The sequence below is a fragment of the Cervus canadensis genome, chromosome 14 (assembly GCF_019320065.1).
Source record: "Cervus canadensis isolate Bull #8, Minnesota chromosome 14, ASM1932006v1, whole genome shotgun sequence".
Classification (NCBI taxonomy): domain Eukaryota; kingdom Metazoa; phylum Chordata; class Mammalia; order Artiodactyla; family Cervidae; genus Cervus; species Cervus canadensis.
In genome coordinates this window covers 45534363-45561357 of record NC_057399.1, presented here as the reverse complement: position 1 = coordinate 45561357, position 26995 = coordinate 45534363, and the positions used below count along the sequence as shown (strand labels likewise).

The 26995-nt window shown below is 40.0% G+C and overlaps 1 protein-coding gene across 1 annotated transcript in view; it reads right to left on the bottom strand.

Annotated features, from left to right (window-relative positions):
• The window catches only part of ADAMTSL1 (ADAMTS like 1), a 505479-nt gene extending 486259 nt beyond the window's left edge, over positions 1-19220 (bottom strand). The window contains 1 exon segment of the mRNA XM_043486937.1: positions 18710-19220. Coding sequence (XP_043342872.1) covers positions 18710-18772 — 63 coding nt within the window. The 5' untranslated portion in view covers positions 18773-19220.
• Positions 19221-26995: the final 7775 nt, after the last annotated feature.

The window sequence follows — 26995 nt, the reverse complement described above, 5'->3', positions numbered from 1 at the left end:
TAGCTTGCAAACTTCTCTTCTGTAGATGAGAGACAAACACATCCCTACCTCAATCTCCAAGCTTCTATTTCCACTCAACTGGATGCCTCCCTAATATCTTAAATGCAACAAGTCCAAAACCAAACACAACATTTGGGTCCCAATCCTTCCTTTAATAATCCTTCTTCTTAATCCAGTTACAAACACATCAACTTTTCTGTAAAACATCTCCCTTCAGCTTCTCCATCCTCCATCTCACCCCAGCCCAAGCCACCTATCCATATACACAAATCCAAACAACTGCCTGTACCCTATATCAGTAATTTACTTTTATGATGTGTCTCCTTTCCACCCCCTTTTTCCATTCCACTTGCTGGTCCCCTAAACTGGGCTCTTCTTAATATCAGCTATATAAGACACAATTGGTACCTCAGGCTGCTGCTAGTCTGGCAGATCGGTTCCTCTGTTTAGAATTCTCTGTTTAGATTCTCTATTTAGAATCTCTTTGTGCTTAGTCACTCAGTTGTATCCTACTCTGCAACCACATGGACTGTAGCCTGCCAGGCTCCTCTGTCTATAGAATTCTCCAGGCAAGAATACTGGAGTCGGTTACCATGCCCTCCGCCAGGGGATCTTCCCCACCCAGGGATCGAACCCAGGTCTCCCGCACTGCAGGTGGATTCTTCACTGACTGAGCCACCAGGGAAGTCCTTAGAATCTCTTTATGGCTAATTAAATAAGTGGGGAGAACGGTGAATAAGAGTCAGTCAGTCATCTGAACAGAAATTAAACTTGGCTGTTCAAGGAAAGCTGGGAGATATAAGACTGAATGAATACTTAATCTATTACAGTGGCCATCCAGAAAAAACACAGAGAAAAGTTTAGTTGACTAGTATAGGCAGAAGACTGGATACCTTCAGAGTATCTGTTTTGTTTTATTTTGTTTCTTCATATCAGGCTCAGAAAGGTTCTAATTTCTATCTTGTACAAAAGGTGCATGGTTCCTATTTTCAAATAAAAAGTTTATGCATTCAAATGGCTGATAGGTTAGACTTCAGATTACACCACATCCTATTAACTGGAAGAGTTCCAGGCCTCTTTGTGCATGCTACCTAACATAATAGGAAAATTGTCTTCTCATTATGCATCACTATCTTCCCTTTCTGGTTTTGTCTCTCTCTCTCACATACACACACATGTTGTTGTGCAGTCGCTCAGTCGTGTCCGACTCTTTGCGACCCCATGGACTGCAGCACACCAGGCTTTCCTGTCCATCACCAACTCCTGGAGTTTACTCAAATTCATGTCCATTGAGACAGAGATGCCATCCAATTATCTCGACCTCTGTCGTCCCCTTCTCCTGCCTTCAAATCTTCCCAGCATCAGGGTCTTTTCTGAGCTGGCTCTTTGCATCAAGTGGCCTAAACACATTCACAATTTAAAAAGTGCATTCATATCAACTATGTGAGTTATTGGAACTGGTACAGTGTCTTTATTTTGGGCTCCTAAGTTTTTTTCTTCTTTTTTTTTTTTTGAAGTAGAGAGGGTTCTGGATCTTTAACTAAGAGACAATCCCCTAACAGGTGAGAGGTGTTTAGAATCTTTTAAATATTCAATTGGATAAGTGGCTATCAATTGATTGCATATTCAAATCACCTGGGAGTTCCAGAAAACTTGCCATGTCTGGACCTGAACCCAGACCACCTGATGTGAATCTCTTGTGGCAGGGAGATGAGGCTGCCCAGACATTTTTAGTTCTCAGTTCCTAGGGTGATTTGGTTGTAGGAGAGGGATAGAACCCTGAATTATAATCCTCCTGTATAAGCATTTACAAGTGAACTCACAGTTTGGATATTTTGAAACAAACTTTATCCTTGTTCTGTTTTATATTCCCTGGTTTCAACAGACTCCAGATCTCCTCTTGTTCATTAAAAAGAAATCCTAGCTCTCCTTCTCAGCCCCTTTCTTTGAGATTGCATGGGAGGACTCAAGTTATCAGGTGAAGCTGTCAGTGGCTTTGAATCCAGGAAAAGAGAAAAGATTGGTTTCTCAAAAAGAGAGAGAAAACTTCAGCCTTGTAGGAAGGGAGTATTGATACCTTCTGATGTTTATTGGGCACTTGCTACATGTGTTAGGTATTGGCTAAGTAGGTTGCATGGCTCATTTGATTAAATTTCACAATAGTCCTTTGAGGTGATGCTATCGTTTGTCCCTGTTTCACAGATACAGAATCTGAGACACAAAATAATAGAAAGGTTGCACTGGTGGAGCCAGGATTTGAGTCCAAGCAGGCAACTGGCCTCAAGAGTTCCTGCTCTCGACATTACACCGGTGGGTTTCACACTCATGTTTATCAGGATCACCCGGAGAGCTTAAAACACATAGACAGAGGCTCAGGTCCACTCAAGTAGGAGTAGTCTGGGCCTTCTCAATTTTAACAAGTGCTCAGCTGATTCTGATATTGAGCAGAAAGATCAGCAGCTACTGCGTTATACTAATACTATACTGCTTACAGATAAGAAAACTGAGGTACATTTAGATGAGGAAGGAAAGAGATCTTTGGTAAGAGGGCTTTGACCTTTTTACAGGATGGAAGTTGAGTTCAGAGTACAAACTCTCAGCGTCTCAGACTAGCACACAAAAATAGCAGCCATCTGCCTCGGAGGACTGTGAACAGGAAGGGGGTGGGGTCTATAATCCTATTTCTTTACCTGAATCTCAAGCTTCGTTCCCATCAATGAAATACTGGAAAGACCCTGGTACACTAAACCACTGATTCCAAGACGCCACAGATTGAAGCCACACTATTTTATGTACCGTTAAGAAGAAAAAGACAAATCCATTAAACTGTGACCTGCTATCAAAAATAAGACACAAAGTTTCTGAAATCAGAAAAAAATTGTGTTGTCTTAGGATTGATGAAATACGGTACAAGCAGTGAACTCTAATAAACTTGGTGCTGAAACCATGGAAATCACTCAGCAAGTTGGGGAGGTTTCTGCTGACAGAGTCCAAATAACATAGTTCCAACAACAGGGAAAAGAGTCTGTGCTGCATATTTTAATATAATTTGTTTGCTATAAGAATTGAGTCCACGTACACTACAAGGAGAGGAATTTATACCACCATTTAGGTTTTAGTGCTCAGTTTTCTTATCTATAAAAGAGGTGGTATGACATATCTGAGATGACATACAGAAACAAGTAGCACAGTACCTGGCACGTAGAAAGACAGTGAAAAATCACATTTTCCCCCTTTGCTAAGTAGGACAAGACTTCTATGCTATTTGCATTCAAGCTGGGGGAAGAAGGAAGGAAAGTAAAAGTAGTAAATGTCGAAAATTAGAATTAAAGTCAGAAGGACCATATGATTTAAAACATAAATACCTGTTTGATGCTGTTCCAAAGCAAATCTACTTTATGAGGTGAGGCCAAGCTATAATCAATTCTGCACCAATGCTGAGTAAATTGGAGACTATTCCTAATTAGGAGAAGAAGAAATGATATACCCACAGAATTCCAATGCCTGATGAAAAATCTGACGCCTTAGCAACTGGATTCATAAAGAAAAAAATAGAAAGAATATAATTATGTGACATTTAACTCACACTTTCTTTAATAAAACTTGTGGGTTTTTTTTTTTTCCAGTCACATTACAAAATGATGAATTGATGAATTTCAGATATGGTTTGATTTTTTTTTTTCCTTAAGACTACAATTACTATTCCATCAGGGCAGTTAACTTAAATTTAGACCCTGAAAGTAGCATCTTTTACTGGAGTTTCAGTTGCTTTCAAAGGGAACTCCGCATGTGGAGCCCATTTTAGATAATGTGGAGCGCTGTGAGAAAGGGGGAAGAGATATTTGCTGGCTTGCCATGGGAAGATTCATGACTGTGACACGAATCTGAAGAGCTGAATGAGGCACCGTTTGGTGAGAAAATAGATAAATAACCACACACGGGACAACACTGCCATCTCGGACGACAATAATTACCCCAAAGTACAAGAATGACTCCTCATGATGACCTTTGTGTTACACGAGGGAGGATCGTAAAGCTTTCTAAGAGGTGCAGGAGTGCTCCTTTGAAATGGCCTCTATGTGTTTGGGAAGGTTCACTGAGAGTGAATGAAGGGTTAAGTCACAGCAGTGTGGCAATCTCTTCAGAAAGGGTGGACCTGAGCTCTCTTTCCTCAGAGAGTGACAGAAAGTTCTTCAGGTTTTAGAGAATGAGATATTTGTTGCTCTGGAAGTCCTTTTATAATACAGGGAGGAAAAAAAAAAAATCTCTGACTGTAGGTCACAATTTTGCACAGGGAGGCCATGAATAAAATGATCCACTCCTTCATACAAGCCTTGTGTATCACAATGGAGCACCTACTCAGCGTCAGCCTCAGGCTGTCTGCTGAGCAGGGGCACCTAAACAGCCCAAGCACACAGCTGGTGTTTTAAGAGCCTCCGCATCCAGAGGACCACAGGGCTCTACTACACAGCTGGATCATCCCCCCTCTTTTACATCACTGGGGTTACTGCTGTCTTCGTGGCTTCTCACGAGTGGTGTCATAATCAAGTGGCCTATCAGCCTCCATTTTCAGGGCCTCTCCACTCTGTGTGGCCAGCATAGCTGTCTTTCTAAAGCACAATCCTGGGACAAAGCTCCTGGGCATGGCATGCAAGTCCTTGCAGGAACCAGCTATGTTTCAGCCACTGGGATTCACTCACTGCTCCTTAGACTCAACTTTCTTTTTCCTTCCGCTGTGCCTCTGTCCACGCAGGTCCCTCTGCCTAATGCCCCTTTCTCTCTCTTGTCTACCTGGTGAACTTCTATTATCTCCTAACACTTTCTTTAGTAGCATTTTTGTTTTTGTTTGTTTGGCTGCACCTTGTGGCATGTGGGATCTTAGTTCCCTGACCAGAGCTTGGACCTGCACCCCCTGCAATGGAAGCAGGGAGTCAGTGAACCACCCAGGAAGTCCCATCCCACGACTCACTTCAAATGCCTTTTAAGTCACCCTCACTGATCCACTTCAAGTCAGAGTGATTTTCTGCCTAGCACAGAGACTGGAGCATTGCAGACTATAAATGCCAGCTCCCTGCTCCCATAGCATCTTTTATCCTCCACTCAGCCTCAGTCTGTTATCCTTTTAAAACTTTGTCTAGCATCTGTGAGCTTCCTGTGTCTCATTCATCTCTGTGTTCCAAGGAAAATGTCTGGCTTAGAGCAGGTCAGTCTAACGAAGTTTTTCACTAGCATGAAGAATAAGGAGAGCGATAAGGGCCCTGGTTAGATTTCCATAGAGCTAAATGTGTTTAGGTTCTCTTCTGCAATTATATACTTGGAACTTTGGGCTTATTCAAATAACCTTTCATTTCTTCCACTGATGATGACACAAAATGGTATTGTTAGGACAAGAGTGAACTATACCTGTGTTTGAAACTGCACTCTGCCACTGCTAGCCGACTGACCTGAAGCAAGTTATATAACCTCTCTGTGCCTCAGTTTCCTCATATGCAAAATGGGAAAAGTAACTGTAGTGACTTCCTAATGTTGTTATGACAATTAGATAATTTAATATATGTAAAGTACATCTCACACTAAAGCAAGCATTCTCTGTAGTAGTAACTATTATTATTTAACTTACGAAACTTAGCTGCTAGAACTTTGTCTTATTAATGTCCTTACTTAATTAAATCCAAACATTAGAAACTTTATTTTTCATATTTCCTGCCTACCTGCAAACATAATTTTATTTCCTTTTGAAATTTTAACGGTCTATGACATCCACAATCTGGAGATCAGTTCTTTCAATTATCTAGGCCTCTAAAATGGACACAGAGGACTGGGTTTGAGTCCCAGCACCATCAAATTGAAGTTACCAATTAGCAAACAACCAGGGGCAAGAAGGCCCATCTTGGATTAAGGCAGGTTGGGGCTGGTCATAGGGACATGGCAGTTCATTTCAGCTCATTTAGTGGTGTCCAACTCTGTGCGACCCCATAGATTGCAGCATGTCAGGCTTCCCTGTCCATCAACTCCCAGAGCTTACTTAAACTCATGTCCGTTGAGTTAGTGATGCCATCCAACCATCTCATTCTCTGTCATCCCCTTCTCCCCCTGCCTTCAATCCTTCCCAGCATTAGGGTCTTTTCAAATGAGTCAGGTCTTCGCATCAGGTGACCAAAGTACTGGAGTTTCAGCTTCAGCATCAGTCCTTCTAATGAATATTCAGGACTGATTTCCTTTAGTATGGACTGGTTGGATCTCCTTGCAGTCCAAGGGACTCTCAAGAGTCTTCTCCAACACCACAGTTCAAAAGCACCAGTTCTTTGGCGCTCAGCTTTTCTTATAGTCCAACTCTCACATCCACATGTGACTACTGGAAAAACCATAGCTTTGACTAGACGGAACTTTGTCGGCAAAGTAATGTCTGCTGTCCAGGTTGGTCATAGCTTTTCTTCCAAAGAGCAAGCGTCTTTTAATTTCATGACTGCTGTCACCATCTGCAGTGATTTTGGAGCCCAAAAAAAGGTCTCTCACTATTTCTATTGTTTTCCCATCTATTTGCCATGAAGTGATGGGACTGGATGCCATGATCTTAGTTTTCTGAATGTTTAGCTTTAAGCCAACTTTTTCACTCTCCTCTTTCACTTTCATCAAGAGGTTCTTTAGTTCTTCTTCCCTTTCTGCTGTAAGGGTGGTGTCATCTGCACATCTGAGGTTATTGATATTTTTCCTGGCAATCTTGATTCCAGCTTGTGCTTCATCCAGCTCAGCATTTCTCATGATGTACTCTGCATATAAGTTAAATAATCAGGGACAATATACAGCCTTGATGTACTCCTTTCCCAATTTGGAGCCAGTCTGTTGCTCCATATCCAGTTCTAACTGTTGCTTCTTGACCTGCATACAGCTTTTTCAGAAGGCAGGTCAGGTGGTCTCATATTCCCATCTCTTTCAGAATTTTCCACAGTTTGTGGTGATCTACACAGTCAAAGGCTTTGGCATAGTCAATAAAGCAGAAGTAGATGTTTTTCTGGAATTCTCTTGCTTTTTCTATGATCCAATGAATGTTGGCTATTTAATCTCTGGTTCCTCTGCCTTTTCTAAATCCAGCTTAAACATCTGGAAGTTCATGGTTCGTGTACTGTTGAAGCCTGGCTTGGAGGATTTTGAGCATTACTTTGCTAGCATGTGAGTGCAATTGTGCAGTAGTTGAACATATTTTGGCATTGCCTTTCTTCAGGATTGGAATGAAAACTGACCTTTTCCAGTCCTGTGGCCACTGCTGAGTTTTCCAAATTTGCTGGCATACTGAGTGCAGCACTTTCACAACATCGTCTTTCAGGATTTGAAATAGCTCAAGTGGAATTCCATCACCTCCATTAGCTTTAGTGATGCTTCCTAAGGGCCACTTGACTTCGCATTCCAGAATGTCTGGAATGTCTGGCTCTAGGTGAGTGATCACACCATTGTGGTTATCTGGGTCATGAAGATCTTTTTGTATAGTTCTGTGTATTCTTGCCACCTCGTCTTAATATCTTCTGCTTCTGTTAGGTCTATACCATTTCTGTCCTTTATTGTGCCTATCTTTGCATGAAACCTTGATATCTCTAATTGTCTTGAAGAGATCTCTAGCCTTTCCCATTTTATTGTTTTCCTCTATTTCTTTGCATTGATCACTGAGGAAGGCTTTCTTATCTCTCCTTGCTATTCTAAAAAAAAAAAAAAAAAAGGAACTCTGCATTCAAATGGGTATATCTTTCCTTTTCTCCTTTGCCTTTCGCTTCTCTTCCTTTCTCAACTATTTTTAAGCCCTCCTCAGACAACCATTTTGCCTTTTTTCATTTCATTTTCTTGGAGATGGTCTTGATCTCTGCCTCCTGTACAATGTCACGAACCTATGTCCATAGTTCTTCAGGCACTCTATCAGATCTAATCCCTTGAATCTATTTGTCACTTCCACTGTATAATCCTAAGAGATTTGATTTAGGTCATACCTGAATGGGCTAGTGGTTTTCCCTACTTTCTTCAATTTAAGTCTGAATTTGGCAATTAGGAGTTCATGATCTGTGCCACAGTCAGCTCCCGGTCTTGTCAGAGGTACTAGAAAATCAGAACCCCTACTAACAGAGAGCTGAGAACATGCTGGGTGGTCACCAGGTGATGCTCAAAGATTTCTAAAGGTCTTTCACACTAATGGTTTCCACAGAGCAAGCTAAACCTTTTGAGGAAAGAAGCCTATTGTCATTAGTGCTCTATATGCTATGATTGGCCTTTTATTCACTTGAATGATGGGCTGGTATAAAGGTTTCCCTCCTTAAACATATTTCTAAGATGGAAAAGACAGGTGTTTATGGATCACATAAACAAAGACAAAGTCATACACTCATTAAGTTTTGGTTTCAGTATGACTGAAAAAGAGGATCGCAGCAGCAAAAAAAAAAAAAGGCGGGAGCAGAAGGCACAACTCAAGAAGTGACCTTAAATACACAATTTTAGAGTTTTAGAGGTTTTTTTTAACACATTTTTCTTGGAATCACTATAAATAATCAATTGATGTGTCTATTTCTTTAGGCAGAGACTTCCTTACATCAGCAATAGTTAAATATACAGTTTAAAGAAAATAATACCATGACAACAACATAAAACCGATGGAATGTACTGGCCAGTTAATTCCTGCCCTCCTTCCCAATCTCAAATCCTTTCTGATATTACATGTAAGAAGACACATCTTTAGAACCATGTCTGTTTTGTTCAAGACAATATACCCTGTGCCCAGCAGTCAGGCATACACAGCAGGCTCTCAATGAATATAGTATTTTGCACTGAGGGATGGGAAGGAAGCTAAAACTTCTTGGACACCTTCTATGTGCAAGGTCCCCCAAGAAGTTATTTTCACATATACATCACCATTGTGTATTTCACATTCACATTTTTCATTAATAAGAACAAAAAGAGAAACGAATCTTATTGATATTGGGTTGGCCAAAAAGTTCATTTGGGTTTTCTGTGAGATGATATGGAAAAAGCTGAATGAAATTTTTGGCCAACCCAGTATGTTGTACAACTAGGGCAAGAAACAAACTTCAGTCCCCTCTTCTCACCAGGTCACCCCAACACATATAAACCAACAACAATCCTTGAGTTTTCACTCAAAATTATTTTCCATCAGCTTCATGGCTTCCTTGGCTTCTACTGCACCTCACATCTACTGAGGTGACATTTCAACACCGCAACTTCTCTACCCAGGCTGGCTCAGCTGACTCATATGAAGGTCATCTAGTGTCATACGGTATAATAGAGAGTAACCTCTTTCTCAAATGTGTATGGACTCAAAGGAAAGAGATCCAGATTTCAAGCTCTGGATTCTACCTACTAGGTGTTCCTGGCAAATAAGTCTCCAACCTCTTTGCAAATATTTATATTTTAAATTCAATTCTGTGAAATCAAAGAGCTGGAATAGGTTATTAATTCATTTATTTGAACAGCAAACTTACACTGAACACCTGTGTATGTCAAACTCTTTGTCTCACACTAGGGATATAAAGATATCCAAGACATAATAAAACCAAAGTCCTGCCTTCAAAGAGATCCCAGTTAACTGAGGTCAAATTTTATGCTACCTCAAAAATTCTTTTTAACTTGAAAACACAATAAATATATGTCCTGGGAATCCAACTGTCAGTTAAATTCACTCTGTAACAGTAATTTCAAAGCATGTTTGTTATCTTAGACTGGGTACAAGCCCCAAAGTAAAAGTAAAAATATATGTGGTACCTAGTCTCAATACCAAATGGTTATAATAACTAGAATGAAAAAAAAAAAAAAGAAAACCAGACTACTTCTAAAAAAGCTTTCCTCTAAATCTCACTTCAGCACCTGAACAGTAGGAGTTCTTATTGTTTCCATTACCCTTTTTCACTTCTGGTTCTATCGATGAAGTACAATATTTGAACAACACTCTGGTAGACTTCAAATGGCGGTGTAGGCTGAGAAATCAGACACCCTACCATACCTTACTAAGGGAACAAAGTGAGGTATATTTATTTTATTGGACAGTTTGAATTTATTATAGGTTGCTCGTAATTTCCTGTCTCATTTTGTTAGCGCTCTTGGGATTTATGCCAGGATGTCTTAGGTTATCGCACTCCTTCCCTCCTTCGTTGCAACATTTATGCCAACAGACTGACTTGACTTAGAGAAAGTCCCCGGACGAAAATTGAAGGAGAAAATACCCAAAGGTTTAGTTGGAGAATGGCAGAAGCTTTGGGAAAAAATCTGAAAAAGCAATGAAGATGAAAATGGAAACTCTGTGAAAATTAATGTAGTGTAGAATTGGCGAACATACCACTTATTTCTTTAAACAAACAGAAGAAAGAACCCGCTTATGAGGGTGCACCCAAATAATTCACAGGTGGTGAAACTATTAGAGTCCTGCAATTTCTTGCCTCAGAAGTGGAATAAATCTTCCCAATTATAAATGGCATATGCTCACACATGACTTCTCTGCTATTCCCTTTCTCTGAACTATCCACCCCCCCTTCTATGCACGAGGCCTTTTGGATTTTGTTGTAATCACCTTATTTTAATAGGAACTTTAGATAAAAATCTAGTGAGGTAGGGAGATGTAACCTACTATACTAATTGCACTTACAGAAATGTGATTCCAAATGTAATATGCTTATTTTAGCCTGGATTTTGGTTACTACAAAATAAGCACAATGGAGTGGAAACTACATAAGAATGAAGTCTGTCATCATGATGCCCCAATGATAGTGGGCAGATGACAACTCTTTAGGTATTGGTCACACTTAATTATTGATAATTTTCACAATGATAAAAATTTACTTTGAGAAAAGTTTTTTTTCCCAAGGAATTTACCTTAACTAAGACACTATAATGTGTGTACTGCTACACAAGTACATATTCTGAACTACAGAAATTGGACAAAAATTTTTTATGTTTGAAGTCAAATACTGACTGATAATATTCATAAGATAATACATTGATAATCTGTGGGAAGTCATAAGTCACATTTACCCGGATGAGGGGATTAAACAGCCAGTGTCTAAGTAGGGAGAGCAGTGCAAAATGAACCATCCTGTGGGGTAACTGAAAATCATTATATCCATAACAAAGCTTCTGCTTACAGAAGAGTTTTTTGAAAATTAAAAAAAAAAAAAAAAAACTCTGACAACAGAATGTCCAACACACTACCAAGCTCCTCATTACAAGGACTGCTGTAAACTATCTTCCATGGAACCTGGCTCTGTGTTGGGCATATAGCTGATGATAGATAAGTGATTTTCACATGAATGAAAGTAACCACCTGAAGTTTTATATTACTTTGGAGATGACAAAAACACTTCATCCAGGGCTCTGTTTTCCTCTCCCGGTGTGCTAGAGAGTTAGGTGGGATGGACTCTTTCATGACACTTGGACACCTTCTAGAAAAATGTATCAAAGTAGGTTGAGGCTAGGTGTACTCAAGAAGTGTGTTTCACTTTATGTTACTGTGTGAAATGTTTTGTGTGTGTGTGTGTGAGGCTGTTCCCCGTTCTGTCCTCGTCTACTCCTTTATTTTCTGACATCTCTCTTTGAAGCTACATCAGCTGTGCCTCAGTCTTTGCCCTTGCCTTGCATCTGTGAGGGTCGGTGTTCTTGGTCAGGGTGTGTGATCCTGTTCTGTTCCATGAGATTAGAACTGTTTACCATAGTCATGCCTTCCCCACACCCCTTATTTCTTACTGCTCAATTCGCTCCTGTTTGAAGAAGGACATGGAGGACTTTCCTGGTGGTCCAGTGGTTGGGAGTCTAGCTGCCAATGAAAGGGACACAGGTTCGACCTCTGGTCTGGGAAGATCCCACATGCTGTGCAGTAACAAATTACTGAGCCTGTGTTTGAGAGCCTGTGTGCTGCAACTACTGAAGCCTGAGTGCCACAACTACTGAACCCATGCACCCTAGAGCTTGTGATCCACAACAAGAGAAGTCCCCACAATGAGAAGCCCACATACTGTAACAAAAGTAACCCCCAATCGCCACAACTAGAGAAAGCCCACACGCAGCAAGAAAGATCCAATGCAGCCAAAAATAATAAATTAAATTAAAGAAGAAAAGACATGAACCCATTTTCCTATTTTACCACAGACCCTCAACTATTTTAGAGCACTCTAAGTATGTAAAAGTCACAAACCACACAGATTAAACCACTATCAGGGTGACATGGCATCTCCTCATTTTAATTTTCCCATATAAAAAAATGGAAAGTGATATTAGTACTATTTGTAAGCATGCATGCCATCTAAATATAAAGCATATGGTATTTAAGAAGGTTATCAGTATAACAAACAACACATTGCCCCAAATCTCACTGTTTAAAACAGCAAAGGTTTACTGCTTGCTCAAGGTTAAATGAACATTCACAAATGCAGTTCTGTGAGAGTGGTACTGTAGGACTTGGCCACATGTAGTCATTCAGGGATGAGGCCTTACATTTGGTGCCTTTACTGTTTTCTAGAGTCTTGAAGTTTTTGCTTGCTTCTCTGCATCCAGCAGGTATATAAAGAGAGTTCTTACTTATTTAGAGGATTATGTGGATGACATCAAGCTGAGAAGTGCCATATATCACTTCGAATGACATTCCATTGACTAGAACTCAATCATGATAGAACAACTAATTACAGACAAAGCTGGGAAAGAAAGTTTATCTTTGTGCCCAGCGGTAAAAAGAAATGAATTTTGGTGATTCCATGATATTTTCTGTGCTAAAATGAGCAATTATAACTACCTTCTGGTTTCATAAAACTGTGGCTAATGTGTCATTTTTTTTCCTTGAGAACTAAATGGATTACAAAAAGATATGAAAGGTGCAAATTTCATTCTAACAACACTAAAAAGGGCTGTCATTCAATTGTTTTTCATTGTGTGAAGAGAAAGAAAGCAAAATATTTAACTTCTCTTTTGAATGTATTAGGTTTATGGATCTGGTCTTACTAAAACCAGAATTGATGAAATTCCTCCCATGTGAAATGAACGTTCACATGTTCCCCTTGCTACCTGTACTGTATCCTTTTCTCATATTTTCTTACCAAATTATTCTTATTCATCCATTTACTCGCTCATTCAACAACATTTACTGAGACCAGGTATTCTGAAAAAGGTAGGAGGAACAAGTCACTTCTGCTGTCATCCACAAGTTTGTTGATGGAGATGGAAACACAAGTACAATATAAGAAGTCAAATGACAGAAATAAATATAAGGAAGCACAAGACCAGAAGAAATTACATTTTAAAATACTATTGAGAATACAATGAATTACGTATGCCTCTGACAAGCAATTACTAAATGCTGACTATACATTGATGGAATTTAGGGTGGGGTAGTCAAACAAAAAATATAGAGGCTGGGATGAATCGAGAGAGGAGCACTGATATAGATACACCGCCCTGTATACAATAGACAGCTAATGGGGAGCTGCTGTAAATCGCAGGAAGCTTAGCTCACATTTCTCTAGAGCAATGGGATGAGGGGGTGTGGGAGGAGGCTCAAGGGGGAGACGATTTATATACACACACACACACACACACACACACACACACATATACACACACACATACTTATGGCTGATTCGCATTGTTGTATAGCAGAAACCAGCACAATATTATAAAGCGATCGTCCTCCAATTAAAAAAAAAATACTTGAGAGAAACACTGGAATCTTCAACTTTAAAAAGAAATTATAGTTTTTCTTCAAATGAAGATTATAGGGGTTTCTGAGATAAGATATATTTCTATGACTGGAAGAGAGACTCTTAACAAGTATAGGAAAATAGTCTAATTGATTTATAAATGCTGAGCTTCTGGAAATACAAGGAACAAAAAGCCGGAGGTCACTGTTGGCTGCAGACTACTACCATTGAGACATCTTCTTGACATGGCCAGAAAACTGCTCAACATGCTGGGTGCTCCCAGTTAGCAAAGTCCCTGGGAGAAGGAACCAGAACAGTTAAGCTTTATTTGATGTAGTTTTTCACCTTGAAGTCTGGGAATTGGGGAGATTTAGTCATTTATTTTTGAGCTCATGGAAAGAAGGGGTTGATAGCAACAGCTTACCCAGTTAACAGGCAGGCTCCCCACACAGCTGTGCTGGCCTATTTCAATTAGATCCTTTCGGACTTACATCACCTCTGCTATGCCTAAGCATAGTCCTAAGCCGCTCATGAGCTTGTCCTGCCAATCAAGCCAAAATTCAACCACATGGTGTGGCTTTTATGACGCTGACAGAAGATGACATGAACTTGTCTCATTCTGGTGAAAACACAAAGTTTGAAGCCCGCTCTCTAGATGAAGAAAATCAGTGCAAACAGCAAGACTCTCAAACTGGAGTTAGACACATTTTCCTGTGTTTATCTCAACATGCTTCACCAGTAGGTTATAGTTAAGGAATGCTCTCACTCAAGAAAACACTATGGTCCTCCAGCTACGAAGAGGTTACTTCCGAGTCACTCTACTCAGGAGAACGCAAGAAACAATAGAACATGCACAATGAGAGAAGGGCAGAATGAAACTTATTTCCAGTGAGACCTGGAACCTGAAATAGACAAATTAAAAGCAGAGCTGTCACTTCACCAAAGAAACTGGGCAACATATATGAAGTTAGGAAACCCTGAATATATTGAGAATTAGAATTGTATGAGTTTCTTTGCATCCTTTGCTCTCTGAATTTAGTTCACAAACAGTTACGATGCCTGTACTATCCAAGATATTCTAGTAGATACTATAGGACATGCAGAAATTCACAGGATACTGCATTTTTTTCCGAAAGAGTTTAAAATTATATTTTGATTAAGCCATAATAAAGGGGAGAACCAAACTAGCAGACCATGTCCCATGCAAACATACATCCTGTGCAAAATGTGCCAACAAAATGGGCTTAAAAATGAGTAGCAAGAACAGGGTTTATCTACATTTCACTGATTAAAACTACACATACCTTGATTTTAATTTTGTTTTAAAGATATAAGAATGAACTCTGTACACTCCTAAGTTTGAGTAATTGCCTCTCCCATGGTCTGCTAGAGATTTGCTTTCCATTTTATCCACATACATATGTAAAGAGGAATCAACATATAGGTAAAGAGTATTTAACACTCCTATGAATGCACAAATACATTTATTTATTCATTCTCTCTCTTTCAAACGTCTTTAAAATATCCACAGTTTTTTAAGGAAAACCTTGCCTGGAGTAAAAGGATTCGTTTTTAGTTCACTAGTGACTACTATTGGACACACTTCTCTCAACTTATATGAAGCTCTAGAACTGGTTCACATGAAAATAATAATGGAGACTGGAAAGTGGTTCTGAAACTGACTGAAATGCTAAAACAGGAGAAAACAAAAATGAAGCTGACTATGTCTAGATAAGAAATGACTCAAAAACATGAAGTAAATAATGTTTAAAGAAATGCCTTGTTACATTCTCCAGGTTACCTGAAATATCCTTAAGTTTGATTTAAGGACAATGTAGGCATCATAGTAAGAAATAGATGTAAATAGTTATAGAAAGGTGCTTGTGCATGCATGCACACACACATACACACACTTTATTGGAGCAGGCCACAGTCTTCTATAAATAAAGGACTTAACATTCATTCCACAAGCTAATGGTGCTATCACCATCCAAGATAGATCCACTTAGATAATAGTGGAGGAGAGTGCCAGACCGACTGAAGGGAATGGGCTATTGTGTTTGACTAGTTTCCATGTATAAATTAGTACAGAGAAAAAAAAGAAATTCAACAGAAAAACACATGTACTTTATTATAATTCTGAGTGTTACCCTTGCAACTCCCACAATAGCAGGCGAAAAAGCTTAAAACCACTTAAAAGAAACAAAAAGCAAATGCAAATTTGATTAAATGCCTTTCTGACAAGAAGAGATTTGACTTCAAGTTTGGATGGACACATATGTCAATGGCCGGTCATGCTTTCCCCCCACATTCCTTTTGAGCTAAACAATTGGGACAAAGGAGGGAGTGGAGAAAGGGGAACAGGGTGGGGAGATGGGGAACGTGGAGTTTTGTGGCTTAATTTGACCTGAATGTCAGAATAAAATCTCTTGCCCAGCACTACTGTCCTACTGTGTGCAGAGTAAAATAGCAGTCTATGATGTATGAGCTTTGCATGCAAATGTGGGTGGTAACCAAAAATAGATATAAGTGACACAGGGACTTCATTGTGTTTTGAAGTAGAAACTGGGCTCTGCCACTAAACAAACAGACTATTTTCCATTAAGTAAAAAGTGAGCTTTAAAAAGTGCTTAAATTAATTCTAAGATTAGACAGACTCTTAAAATGTACCAAACAATTATAAGAAAAATAAGCCACCCAGTTCCATTTCTAGATCCTGACTGAAGGTTGAGCTGAAAATGTCACACTTCCGGTTCAACTACTGATCATGGGCCAATAACTTACTTTTGGCTCCAAAGCTACATGGGACAGTGAATGAGCAAGTGTGACAAGTGCCCATAATGTTGCACACATCTTTAGTGGCCAAGATGAAGCAAAAAGACCTCCAATAAAGACTAGAGACCAACCTATGTCATTGCTTCCATCACTACTAAACATTTTGTGACCATAGTACAAACCAAACAAGTCATTTTCTCTCCATTATTTCCCCTTTGAGTTCAAATATGAACTTGCTTCCTTATCTGCAGAATGGGTTTAACAATGCCTTATTTGCAAGATTACTGTGAGAATTCACTGCAATGCTTTTCACACAACTGACCTTGTGTTTGACACATTCGGACACACAATATATGGCAGGTACTACTAACATTGTTACTCTGTACAGGGTTATATCTTGGCACTCACCAGACAGTTCTTTCTTTTCTGGCCTAACTTTCAGAATCCCAATTGATTTAAATATAGGCATAAAACAAGCCTGGGTTTTATTTCCTTCTATCCTCACAGTATAATTATTGTAATTTAAACCAAAGATGTGTTATGTTTCAAATCTGAAATAAGCAAACACTCCTTTTTATCCACATAAGTGTCATTAGATGCTCAAACACATATATGAATATTAAAAATATCAAAGAGAAATATACTGCACTTTACCAAGTGGGCAGTGAAAACAATCTATTCCTGAATGGGCAAGTTTTTCCAAAGTATAATGAGATCATACTTCTATACGAAGATATCAAAAAAGTACTGTGTACTGGTAATTTTGCTTCATGATGTAATTAAATGGGAAAATAACCCATGCTTTCAAAAAATCACAAAGAAGGAAAGACGAGGCAAACTAATGGTGTGTATATAAGTAACACGTCCCATATGGAAAAAATGAGACACCTTTCATAAATTGCTTGCCCCACTAGTCATAAAGCACACCTAAACATTCTGCTTTTTATATTCCTTAGAACAGCCCCAAACTTACAGTCCATTCATGCTTAAAATTCAGTTTGCCTTTAAATTTCTATGAGCACTTGAAAATATATTTCCGTATTTACAGCTTTTGCAACGTAGCGTTATGACTTCTTGGCTATAATGATGCAAATAAGAAGCGGAATGTTAACATATTTAATCACTGTCTGATGAGCTGATGAGCCTTCCTGGAGTTTTAAAATTTATGCTAAATAGCTTGCTTCCCTCCTTCAAAATTACAGTGCAGATCAAATTTTTCAGAGTCTAATCAGAACAAACATTCCTTCATCTTCAATGAATCAATGTGACCTATACGTGTGGTGCGTTACAATTTCCCCCTTTTCCCTTCTTGCCTGGTTACCTTCTGAGGAAGGGCTGGCTCTCCAGAAATGTGACAGGGAGAGCTACAATCACGTTTGTTTGGACTCGGTGTGTGCAAATTTTGGAATCAAACCTGCAGATGAGGTTTACAAAGCTGCCTGCCCAGAACACTGGTTTAAAAAAATGTGCATTGCTATTAATATTTTCAGTGTCGATTTTTTTTGGACAGTAAAGGTTCATTTTCTGCCCATAAAACCAAGTATGAGTCACAACGGAACATTTACTTCGAGTCAAAAATGCAGTGTGTACTGACGTTCCAGAGCAGAGCATCTTATCACTGTGACTGTGGAAAGCAGCCGAACCCAAAGTCAGCATTTCCTTCTTCAAGAGAAGATCTGAGATCAAAGACCATAATCCTCAATTCATAAATACTAGCATTAACTTGTATCCATAGATGACTTGCCATAATTATGAACTATAATCTGGGTTGGCTATAGAAAGGCTTTCATTCCCTCTTTTACCTGGTTCCCTAGAACATGTGCACAGAGGAAGGAGGACTCTTAAAAGGCAGTGGGGGAAAAGCCCCTCACAGCCCATCCTTCAAACAAATTACAGGAACACCATAAGTTGAATGAGTTGGATTTCAGGATGTCTGTTACCTAAATTCCAAGCATGCACACCACCATTTATACAGCCCTCAGCACACAAACTCCATGCAGTAGATCCCAAAGTTTAAGTCTCAGTATCCTATATACCTCTAGCTAATCCCACAGAGTCTTGCAGACTTTATTTTGTTTGGGAAGTTGGGGTTAGCTTTCTGCAAAAAGTTTTTACTTTTTTTTTTTTTTTAAGCCATGTAAATTACTTTACCTGGCGTTTGAAGAGAAAGATACAGTGAAACACACTCACACACGTCCACACCACCCCAACAGCCCCCAGACTAAATGGCCACTAAGGATGTATTGAAACGAAAAGGCATTTACCAGGAGCAGGAAAGCCAGCAAGAGGAACGGTGTGCCAGGAGTTGCCCGACGGCAGCATTCCATGCTTGGATTCTCGCCGGAATCCGAATCGGACACTGAATAAGCTGCAAAGTGCTCCTCTGCTTGCTGTCACATCCAGGACTGGTGCTCACATCCAGCCCTGCCTATCAGCTTCCATCAGACCCGCTCACATTTCCTGACCAAGGGGTGGCTGGGTGGGTGGATGGGTGGGGGGTAAGCTGAATGGAATCTCTCTCGGAGCAGGCAGCCAGCCAATCAGGCTCCTGCTAATCAGACATGCTGAATAACAAAGCCGAGGGGACCGAGAAAGTGTAACAGTGCGAGCGAGGAAGGGAGGGGAAAGGGCGAAAAAGAAAGGGGCGCGGAGCAGCCCGCGGCAGAACCAGGACAGAAATGCAAAAGATGCGGACTTGCGAAAGATGAAGCAGAGCCCGGTGCTCTGAACTAACTTGGTTAGTCCTTTGTGAGAGGCTGTGAGATACGCTTGTTTCTATTTGCTGTTTGCCTGTGAGGGTGCCTGGGCTTTCTAAAGTACAGTAGCGCCCTGTGACTCTGTATTGTTCCATTCAGGAGAGAAACTTAATCCCTGTCAATATATAACATATGCCATAAAGGGAAAGAACCACAGACAGAAACGGACTTAACGTGCCCTTTAAACGTGTTCTGTACAACTGCTTTATGCCTCTTCCATAAAGTTCCTCTTTACTTCCCTCCTTGACTTAGAAAAGGGAGACTGTATAAAATTTGGAAAGGTCCTCACTAAGCCTAGACAGAGGCATGTTACTTTGTGTACTCAGGACTTGATGTGAAGAAGAAGAAGAAGAAGAAGAAAAGCAGGTTACCTCTTTGTAAAGTGACAATTTAAAGTAGCCCAGGTTTACTAAAGCTCAAGGCACAAGTGGAAATTTAGGTCCCCTGTTTAAAAGGAAGCCCTTAACAAAGACTGAGATGTTGTGGAGCTGAAATTCGGGTTGACAAACAGCCTGGTTTTGACACTGTGCCAACTCTCAACCATCTGCTTTAGCAGGGGGAGAGAAAGAAAGGGTGAATTAAATCCTCAATTAATTCCCAAACTTTTAAGCAACAGTTTCAGCCTTTTCCTTATCCATGGCCTTTATCGGAGCCGCTATAAGGTAGCAGAGAGGGCTGAAGGGCGTTTCAGCTCCTCTTCCTTCTGCTGTTATGTGAGCGTTGGACAAGGAGGTGACCTTTCCTGTCCACTGCAGCCCTGGAGGAAGTACTGACGACTGCTGAAATGATGACAGGGCCAGGCCAGCAACAGCAAAGAGGAGGTCAGGAAGTTTCTGGTCTGGTGAAACCACCAACAAGCAAGATTGAATTCTCATAGAGGGGGGTTTTATTACAGTTTTAGAAAAGTGTCAGATGTCAAACAGGGACTCCTTTCACCTTATCTGTTAAGGAAATCATTGCATTTTTGAAAGAATGAAATAGCAAACTTGACCTTACATTTCCATAGGTGTGTCACCAGGAAGTTCTTCCCGTGTAGATCTCTTGATAGCCCTGATAGAAATATAGGTGGTGGAGGTAGAAGACTTTTAGAATTGATGTTCTTTCCTTTCATTAGTAAAAAAAAAAATACTGACAAGAAGCATCAAAGACACAAATAGGGAAAATCTGATCAAGCTGTAATAGGCATGTGAATACAGGCAGTCTTCTATACATACCTGTAGTGTTGCTCTTCACAAAGGTGGAGAAAAGCAGGTTATTCAACTTCAGATTCCTTATTTCATATGGAATATAAATGAAAGACAGAAGAGCTTTAAAACATCCCAGTGTCAACCTATTAGGAAAGTCAGGGCATACAAGGATCCATCACTTAAGAAAATGGATAGTATGAGTCCACAACAAAGAGGTCTATTCTTGAAGTACGCTTTTCCCATTCAGAAAGATTAGTTTTACAAATCTCTCAAAAACTAGCTAATGCTCAGAAGCTAAAGAGTATTCACAAGGAGATGTAAAAATGCTTGACTGGCATTATCTGAAATCCTGATCATATTAAAGATGGCTTGATTGAAATAAACGTTCACTCATAAAGCTGTGTGATATATCTCTCCTTTATGCATTGGAACTTTCTGCTATGGGTGTTTTTTTCTATCGGTGTCACACCTTAAAGAGATTCAGCTCATTCTAAAAAATGGAATATTCTATCTAATACCACTTCCTCCCTTTTCTACATATAAACATCACTCATCAGGAAGATCGAAAGGGAAGAATAGGTGGTGGGAAAAGGAAGAGTAGCAAGAATGATTATGATAAAATACCATTTGTAGAAGAACAGATTTAAAAAATTGCCGTGGTCAACGGATAGTCAATAGCCACTTGTATGCCAGTCTAGATTCCTTTGTGCTTTAGAAATAAATGCTGGCTAGATATTTCAAGTCAGAGATTTCTGCCTCAGAGTTTTGATGAACATGTCAATGTCCAGCAAGATGGTCACAATGAAGTCACTGAATAGTATGATTATTTTTAATTTAAGCCCTCAGTCATGTGTTGAAATCCCTGAGGATGCCTGCCACAAAGTATCATGATTCTGGTCCCTTTGTGAGTACATTTCCTTTCCCACTGTGGCTGCTCAGAGAAAATAGAAAAAGCAAACAAACAGTCAAGCATTATACCCTGCAGGACAAACAACCAGCTAACTATAATTTCAGAAAAAGAACAAAATCAAGTTGGGTTAGGGTGATTAGTTTTGGGGGATGAGGTCAATTCTGATAATTAATAAAGTTTATGTGCTATCTTCAAAGTTTAAAAAAATGATTTTATACTCAAAATCTCATTTGACTTTTTGACTCCTCACAAAATTGATTAAGAACTCACCCCATTTTATATATTTGAAAATTGAGGCTCAGAAAACTTAAGTGACTTACCTTGTGCTCCACCCATTAGAACTAGCTTTTGAGCAAGGTTTTCTGACTGTAAATCACTTCCACTTCATATACATATATGTAAATATATAGGTGTGCATGCTTGCATGCTTGCTAAGTCGCCTCAGTTGTGTCCGACTCTTTGCGACCCTATGGACCGGAACCAGCCAGGCTCCTCAGTCCATAGGATTCTTCAGGCAAGACTACCAAAGTGGGTTTGCCATGTCTTCCTTCAGGGGATCTTCCTGACCCAGGGATCAAACTCATGTCTCTTATGTCTCCTGCACTGTATGTCGGCATGTATATATACGTGTGTGTGTGTGTGTGTGTGTGTGCAGATGTCAGCAGTGGTATCCTACTGGCTGGAGAGGGACATCTGCAGTGAAGGCAGGCTACTCAGGTTTGATGGTGGGTATATATTACCTGACAGTGGAGAGGACCTTATTTTAGTCTTCAGCTCCTTGGTCTCTCATCTTTGTCGTTTCTAAAATCTTTCTCAGTGCTGAGGGAAAATAACATAAAACCCCAGGTAACTTAGATCCCTACTAGCAGCAGCCTGGGAAAAGCCTCTCACGGCATCTGAGCAGGGCGTTGGCTGCGTTCCTTTTTTCCTCCCCAGGTATCTAAATGAAAGCCATCTGCCAGCGTCTGAGCACCAGCAGCCGCTGCAGCAGCAGAGGCGGCGGGCCCCAGCTGCTGTAATACTGCTTACGGGCCCCCTGCACAATATATTAGGTGAAATGAAAGCAGAAGCAAGAGAGAGAGAGAGTGTCAGAGCTGTCTGAAGCATCATTCCAAATGGTATGGATTTAACAATACTTAATTTAAAAAACACCAGCTTGGACAGGAGCAAGCTGTTAACATTCAGTGTGCTTTATGGCAGGAAAGAGTGAGCTCAACTCTCGGAATTTCTCCCCCCGGGGAAAGTGCCTTACAGTGCTCACTCTGGAGCCACCTGTCTCTCCCTGAGGCTGGGCCTCCTCCATTGGCCCTCTAGTTGCAGTGACTGTTGTCAAGACAGGGCAGGGGACCTTCTGGAAAGAACTCAGGGGTGGGAAGTGATGGAGAGCTCTGTAGAGCCTCATTGCTCCCCTTGAAGGAGGTGGTTATGGCAGTGCCCAAGTCTTACTATCTTCATGGGCATGTGTCAAAGTGGTTTGATTCCCCTGTCTAGATCTGAAGATTAAAGGGAAGAAAAAGACAGAGTGGGGATGTGTTATAGAAATTAAAATGGAGGAAGTCTTGTTCAGGCTTCAGAAACAGGAGAGCCTCTGACCTGCTTCTAATTTGCCTGGGCACTGCCTGGCTTCCACGTCTGTCTGTAAGCACAGCAAGGCAAGTGGCACCTTAGATAAGAAAAGGAGTGGGTCTTGAAATTCTTAAACCCCTGGAGGTCTGACCAATGCCCCACCCCCCTTCTCCGGAGGTCACAAAAACCTGTGACTCACAAGGTGAAACATACATTATAAACATTAAAAAAAATAACAAATAAACCCAGAGCTGTGTTTTTTGTGCACAAACTGATGATGTCAGTTCATGGCCTGGGATCATAAGCGAGAGCCCCCAAAACTGCAATTTGAAGTCTCACTTGTGGGGTGGACACACTGCCCAGCATCTTTTCCCAACTGGGACTCCCAGTTGCTGTTAACAAGGGACAATCCTAGTACTTTTTAAGTCTGGATGTTGGTCAGTCCAATTTGGTGATGTAGGTATATGCTGTTGCTTTTCTCTATTGTTTCTATTTTTCTTGTTTTAAAGACTGTTTATTGAAATTAAGTCAAATAATCCTCTGTTAAATATTGAAATTGCTTATTTTGTGTGACAAGTAGTTGTTACACACAATTTGCTAATGAATTCTTTGAATTTCTTTAAAATCAAAGTAAATGAGATAAAGCTACCAGAAGCCAATTGCTAGTCTCAGAGGGCAGAACGGGATTTGAGCAGAAATATGTACAATTCACTTAATATCCATCTAACATCCAAGCAACTGGAGCATTTGCTACCATTTTCAAATTACCTTTCATATGTGACTTGAATGTGATATGAACAGAAATTTTATCAGGTAGAGAATGAGTTCTATACTCAATTTATATATGAGGAAACTGGAACCCCTCGTGATAAGTGGATTCATCACAGTTACCTATATGTAGGTGGAAAATTAGAGTTATAGCTAAAGTGGTTTGACTTTTCCTTAGATAATTTTCTGAGAAGTTGATGATGAAAATAGTCACATTTACTGAGAGCCCCCATGTGCCAGGCATGTGCCGAGTACTTTCTATTTATGATTTCATATAATCCTCACAACTCTATGAATAGGTACATATTACCCTCATATGGATGTTATTTCTGGTAGATTAGCCATTAAAATTCATCAACCAGTGCCTTCTTGAAACGCAGAGGCCTAAAACTCAGAGACTATATTTCCCAGACTCAAGATCTGAACCCAGGTCATCTGTGTCTATAGTCACTACACAGCACTGCCTTTTTGCAGACAAAGGACCACAGGGGTTCAGAGAAGGGAGGAATCATTACCAGTTTCAGGACTCAGTGAGGAGTAAGTATCCAAATAGAAAAAAATGGAAATTGAAAAAGACTTTGAGATATAAGGAGACTTTCAGGGATGCAAAGCAAAAAAGGCTTTGCAAGTGATGAGAACTTAGTAAATGGAGACAAAGCAGGAACACATGAGACCCAGACTTGACTCACTCTGATCCACTATTTTAAGCTGCTTATAGGGGAAAGATATATTTTTAAAATTGTCTGTCCCATAGTCTCAGATCTCATACTCAGTGATCTCTCCCTACAAAATGTCAAGCACTGCATGTTACAAATGGAAGGAATGCAACAAAATTTAAAATCTGATTTGACTCATCTCTAGCTTCCTGAAGCACTAGCAGGTCTCTGCTTACATCTCTACAAGACTTAATTCAGGACTTCTCACACTGCAGGGACATGGCTGGAACCTGTGGTCCTGGCCAGTAGCAGAGAATTCTAGTGGCTGCTTGGTGGAGGGGAAAGAACCCAGATTTTTGAACCAGACAGTCCCAGCTGTCCTAGTTCCTACAGAAGCACTCTAAGGAAATAAACTGCTAAAAGTTCCTGAGCTCACTTTTTTGTTGTTGTTGTTTGGTTTTTATTCTGAGCTGGTAAATGATGAGACTACAGCTCTAGACTGCAAAGCTCTTGTGGGCAGTGGAGAGAGGGGTTTGTAGAGTCTGGTTCAGAGCTTGGTACTAAACAGGAAATCAAGAAATTTTTACCATGTTCAGTGCTATGTATATAAGTGTCCATTGTACATATCTTTTGAATATTCTGTGTGCTTGAAAATTCTAATAAAATTCCGGGATAAAATCATTCTATTTGAGGACATTCTCCCCCCTGAAAAAACAAATGAACACACAAGCAAGCAAACTGTTAAAAGAGCACTGAACTGCATTGGGAGGATAGAATTGTCGATCACTTTTAAACTGGTGGTTTCTCTACATTGCTGGGGTTCACGTCATGGATCTCAGAGACTTGTTACTGAATTAGATTCAACGAAACATGTACTAAGGACCTACTGTGTGCAAGGCATGATAAACAGGGAATTCTAGCAGCAAAATGACTTTTGTAGCCTTTTTAACAAAAGGAGATACCAGTTTAATCTTCAAGATTTGAATTATGGTTGTAATATTCACATATTAAACCCAAGTGTAATATATAAATCCAAGGTCCTTGATTCCTAGTTCAGTACTATTTCCATGACATCATCCTCTGCAGATAAAATAATTATCCCAGAGCCAGACAATAAGGTGAAGGGGTGTGAACAGATTTATAGACAATATAGAGAAAGCAGGATTAAAATGCAAAAGCCAAATTCCTCAGCATGGCATTCAAGGACCTCCCTGATCTGCTTCCTGTCCCAGGATAATAGAAACTCATGTTCCAGCCCAATTGAAATACCTGCTTTACTCCAATTCCGCAAATCCTCCCACTTCTGTACATTTGTTCAACCTGTCCCTTTTGCCTGGAAGTTCCTTCTTCCTACCTCTGCTTCCCTAAAAATCCTTTTTATTCCTAAAGGTGTAGACAATGTCAGCTCTTCCACAAAGCCTTGTACATAATAGGCATCAGGTAAATATCTGTAAAATTAATACAGACATTAATTAACATTATGCTTTGTTTAAAGATAAAATAGCAGGAAAAAATAAAAACAAGAGGAAGAAAAGCAAGCAGAGAAAATTACAAAAGAAAAGAAAATATAGTCTCCAAACATTAAGAGAAAATGTAGATGACATGACATTTGAAATAAAATGTGAACTTCAGAACAGCAATTAAACCATGGAAAGTCATAGAAATCTTCCTCTAAAATAGATCATTGTGTAGCCTTCAATTTTATTTCTGTTACAAGCTGGTTACATTTGCTAACACTAGCTAGATGAATAGTTTCTCTGTTAAGTTACAAAGATTATCTCTTATCACAAATATGATAAATGCTATGTCAAAGACAAAGTAAAATACCAAAAATCAGCTTCTTACTGAAAATAGTAATATATAATAGTTTATTTTCTAAGTTTCTGAAAAGGACATGAGGTTTGTAGTTAAAACGGTTTGCTTTATCTTTCCTACTTGAAAATGTGGTGGGCCTTTCTTTGGAATGTGGAACTTGGTAAGCATGGCCAGAGGAAAATAAAAAAGGATAACAATATATAGAATTGAAAATAAGCCAACAACAAAAATATGACTAAAATGCAGGTGTCCTAAGGGAAAAATAAGAGGTGTGATTGGCAGAAACAAGTAAAAGACTTCACAGATTTATCTTTTTTACATGTGCATTTCCTAGAAGTTAAAATCCAGTATCAGTTTCTCAGCACAGAAACTAGTAGTCAGGGTTCTAAGGATAAAGGGGAAAACCCCTCTCCTTAGATATGACTGTAGAGTGGGAGCCAATCATGGAAGCCTCTGGAAGCATCTGGAAGGGACACAAGTTCTAGCCTGGAGGTTTCTTGCATTTAATGCCACCAAGAGCATTGCTACATGTCACCTGAGAGCACTCTGAGGAGGAATAGCAAGGGGGGCACATTTCGGATGTGCGAAGAGGCAATGAGGTCCAAGGCACATGACCGGGAGGTTTTGTCATGGTCTAATGGCATCACCGACTCGATGGGCATGAGTCTGAGTAAACTCCAGGAGTTTGTGATGGACAGGGAGGCCTGGCGTGCTGCGATTCATGGGGTCGCAAAGAGTCGGACACTACTGAGCGACTAAACTGACTGACTGACTGACCACATGGAACGTAGCCCGCTAGGCTCCTCTGTCCATGGGATTTTCTAGGCAAGAACACTGGCATGGGTTACCATTTCCTACTCCAGGGGATCTTCCCAACCCAGGGATGGAACCT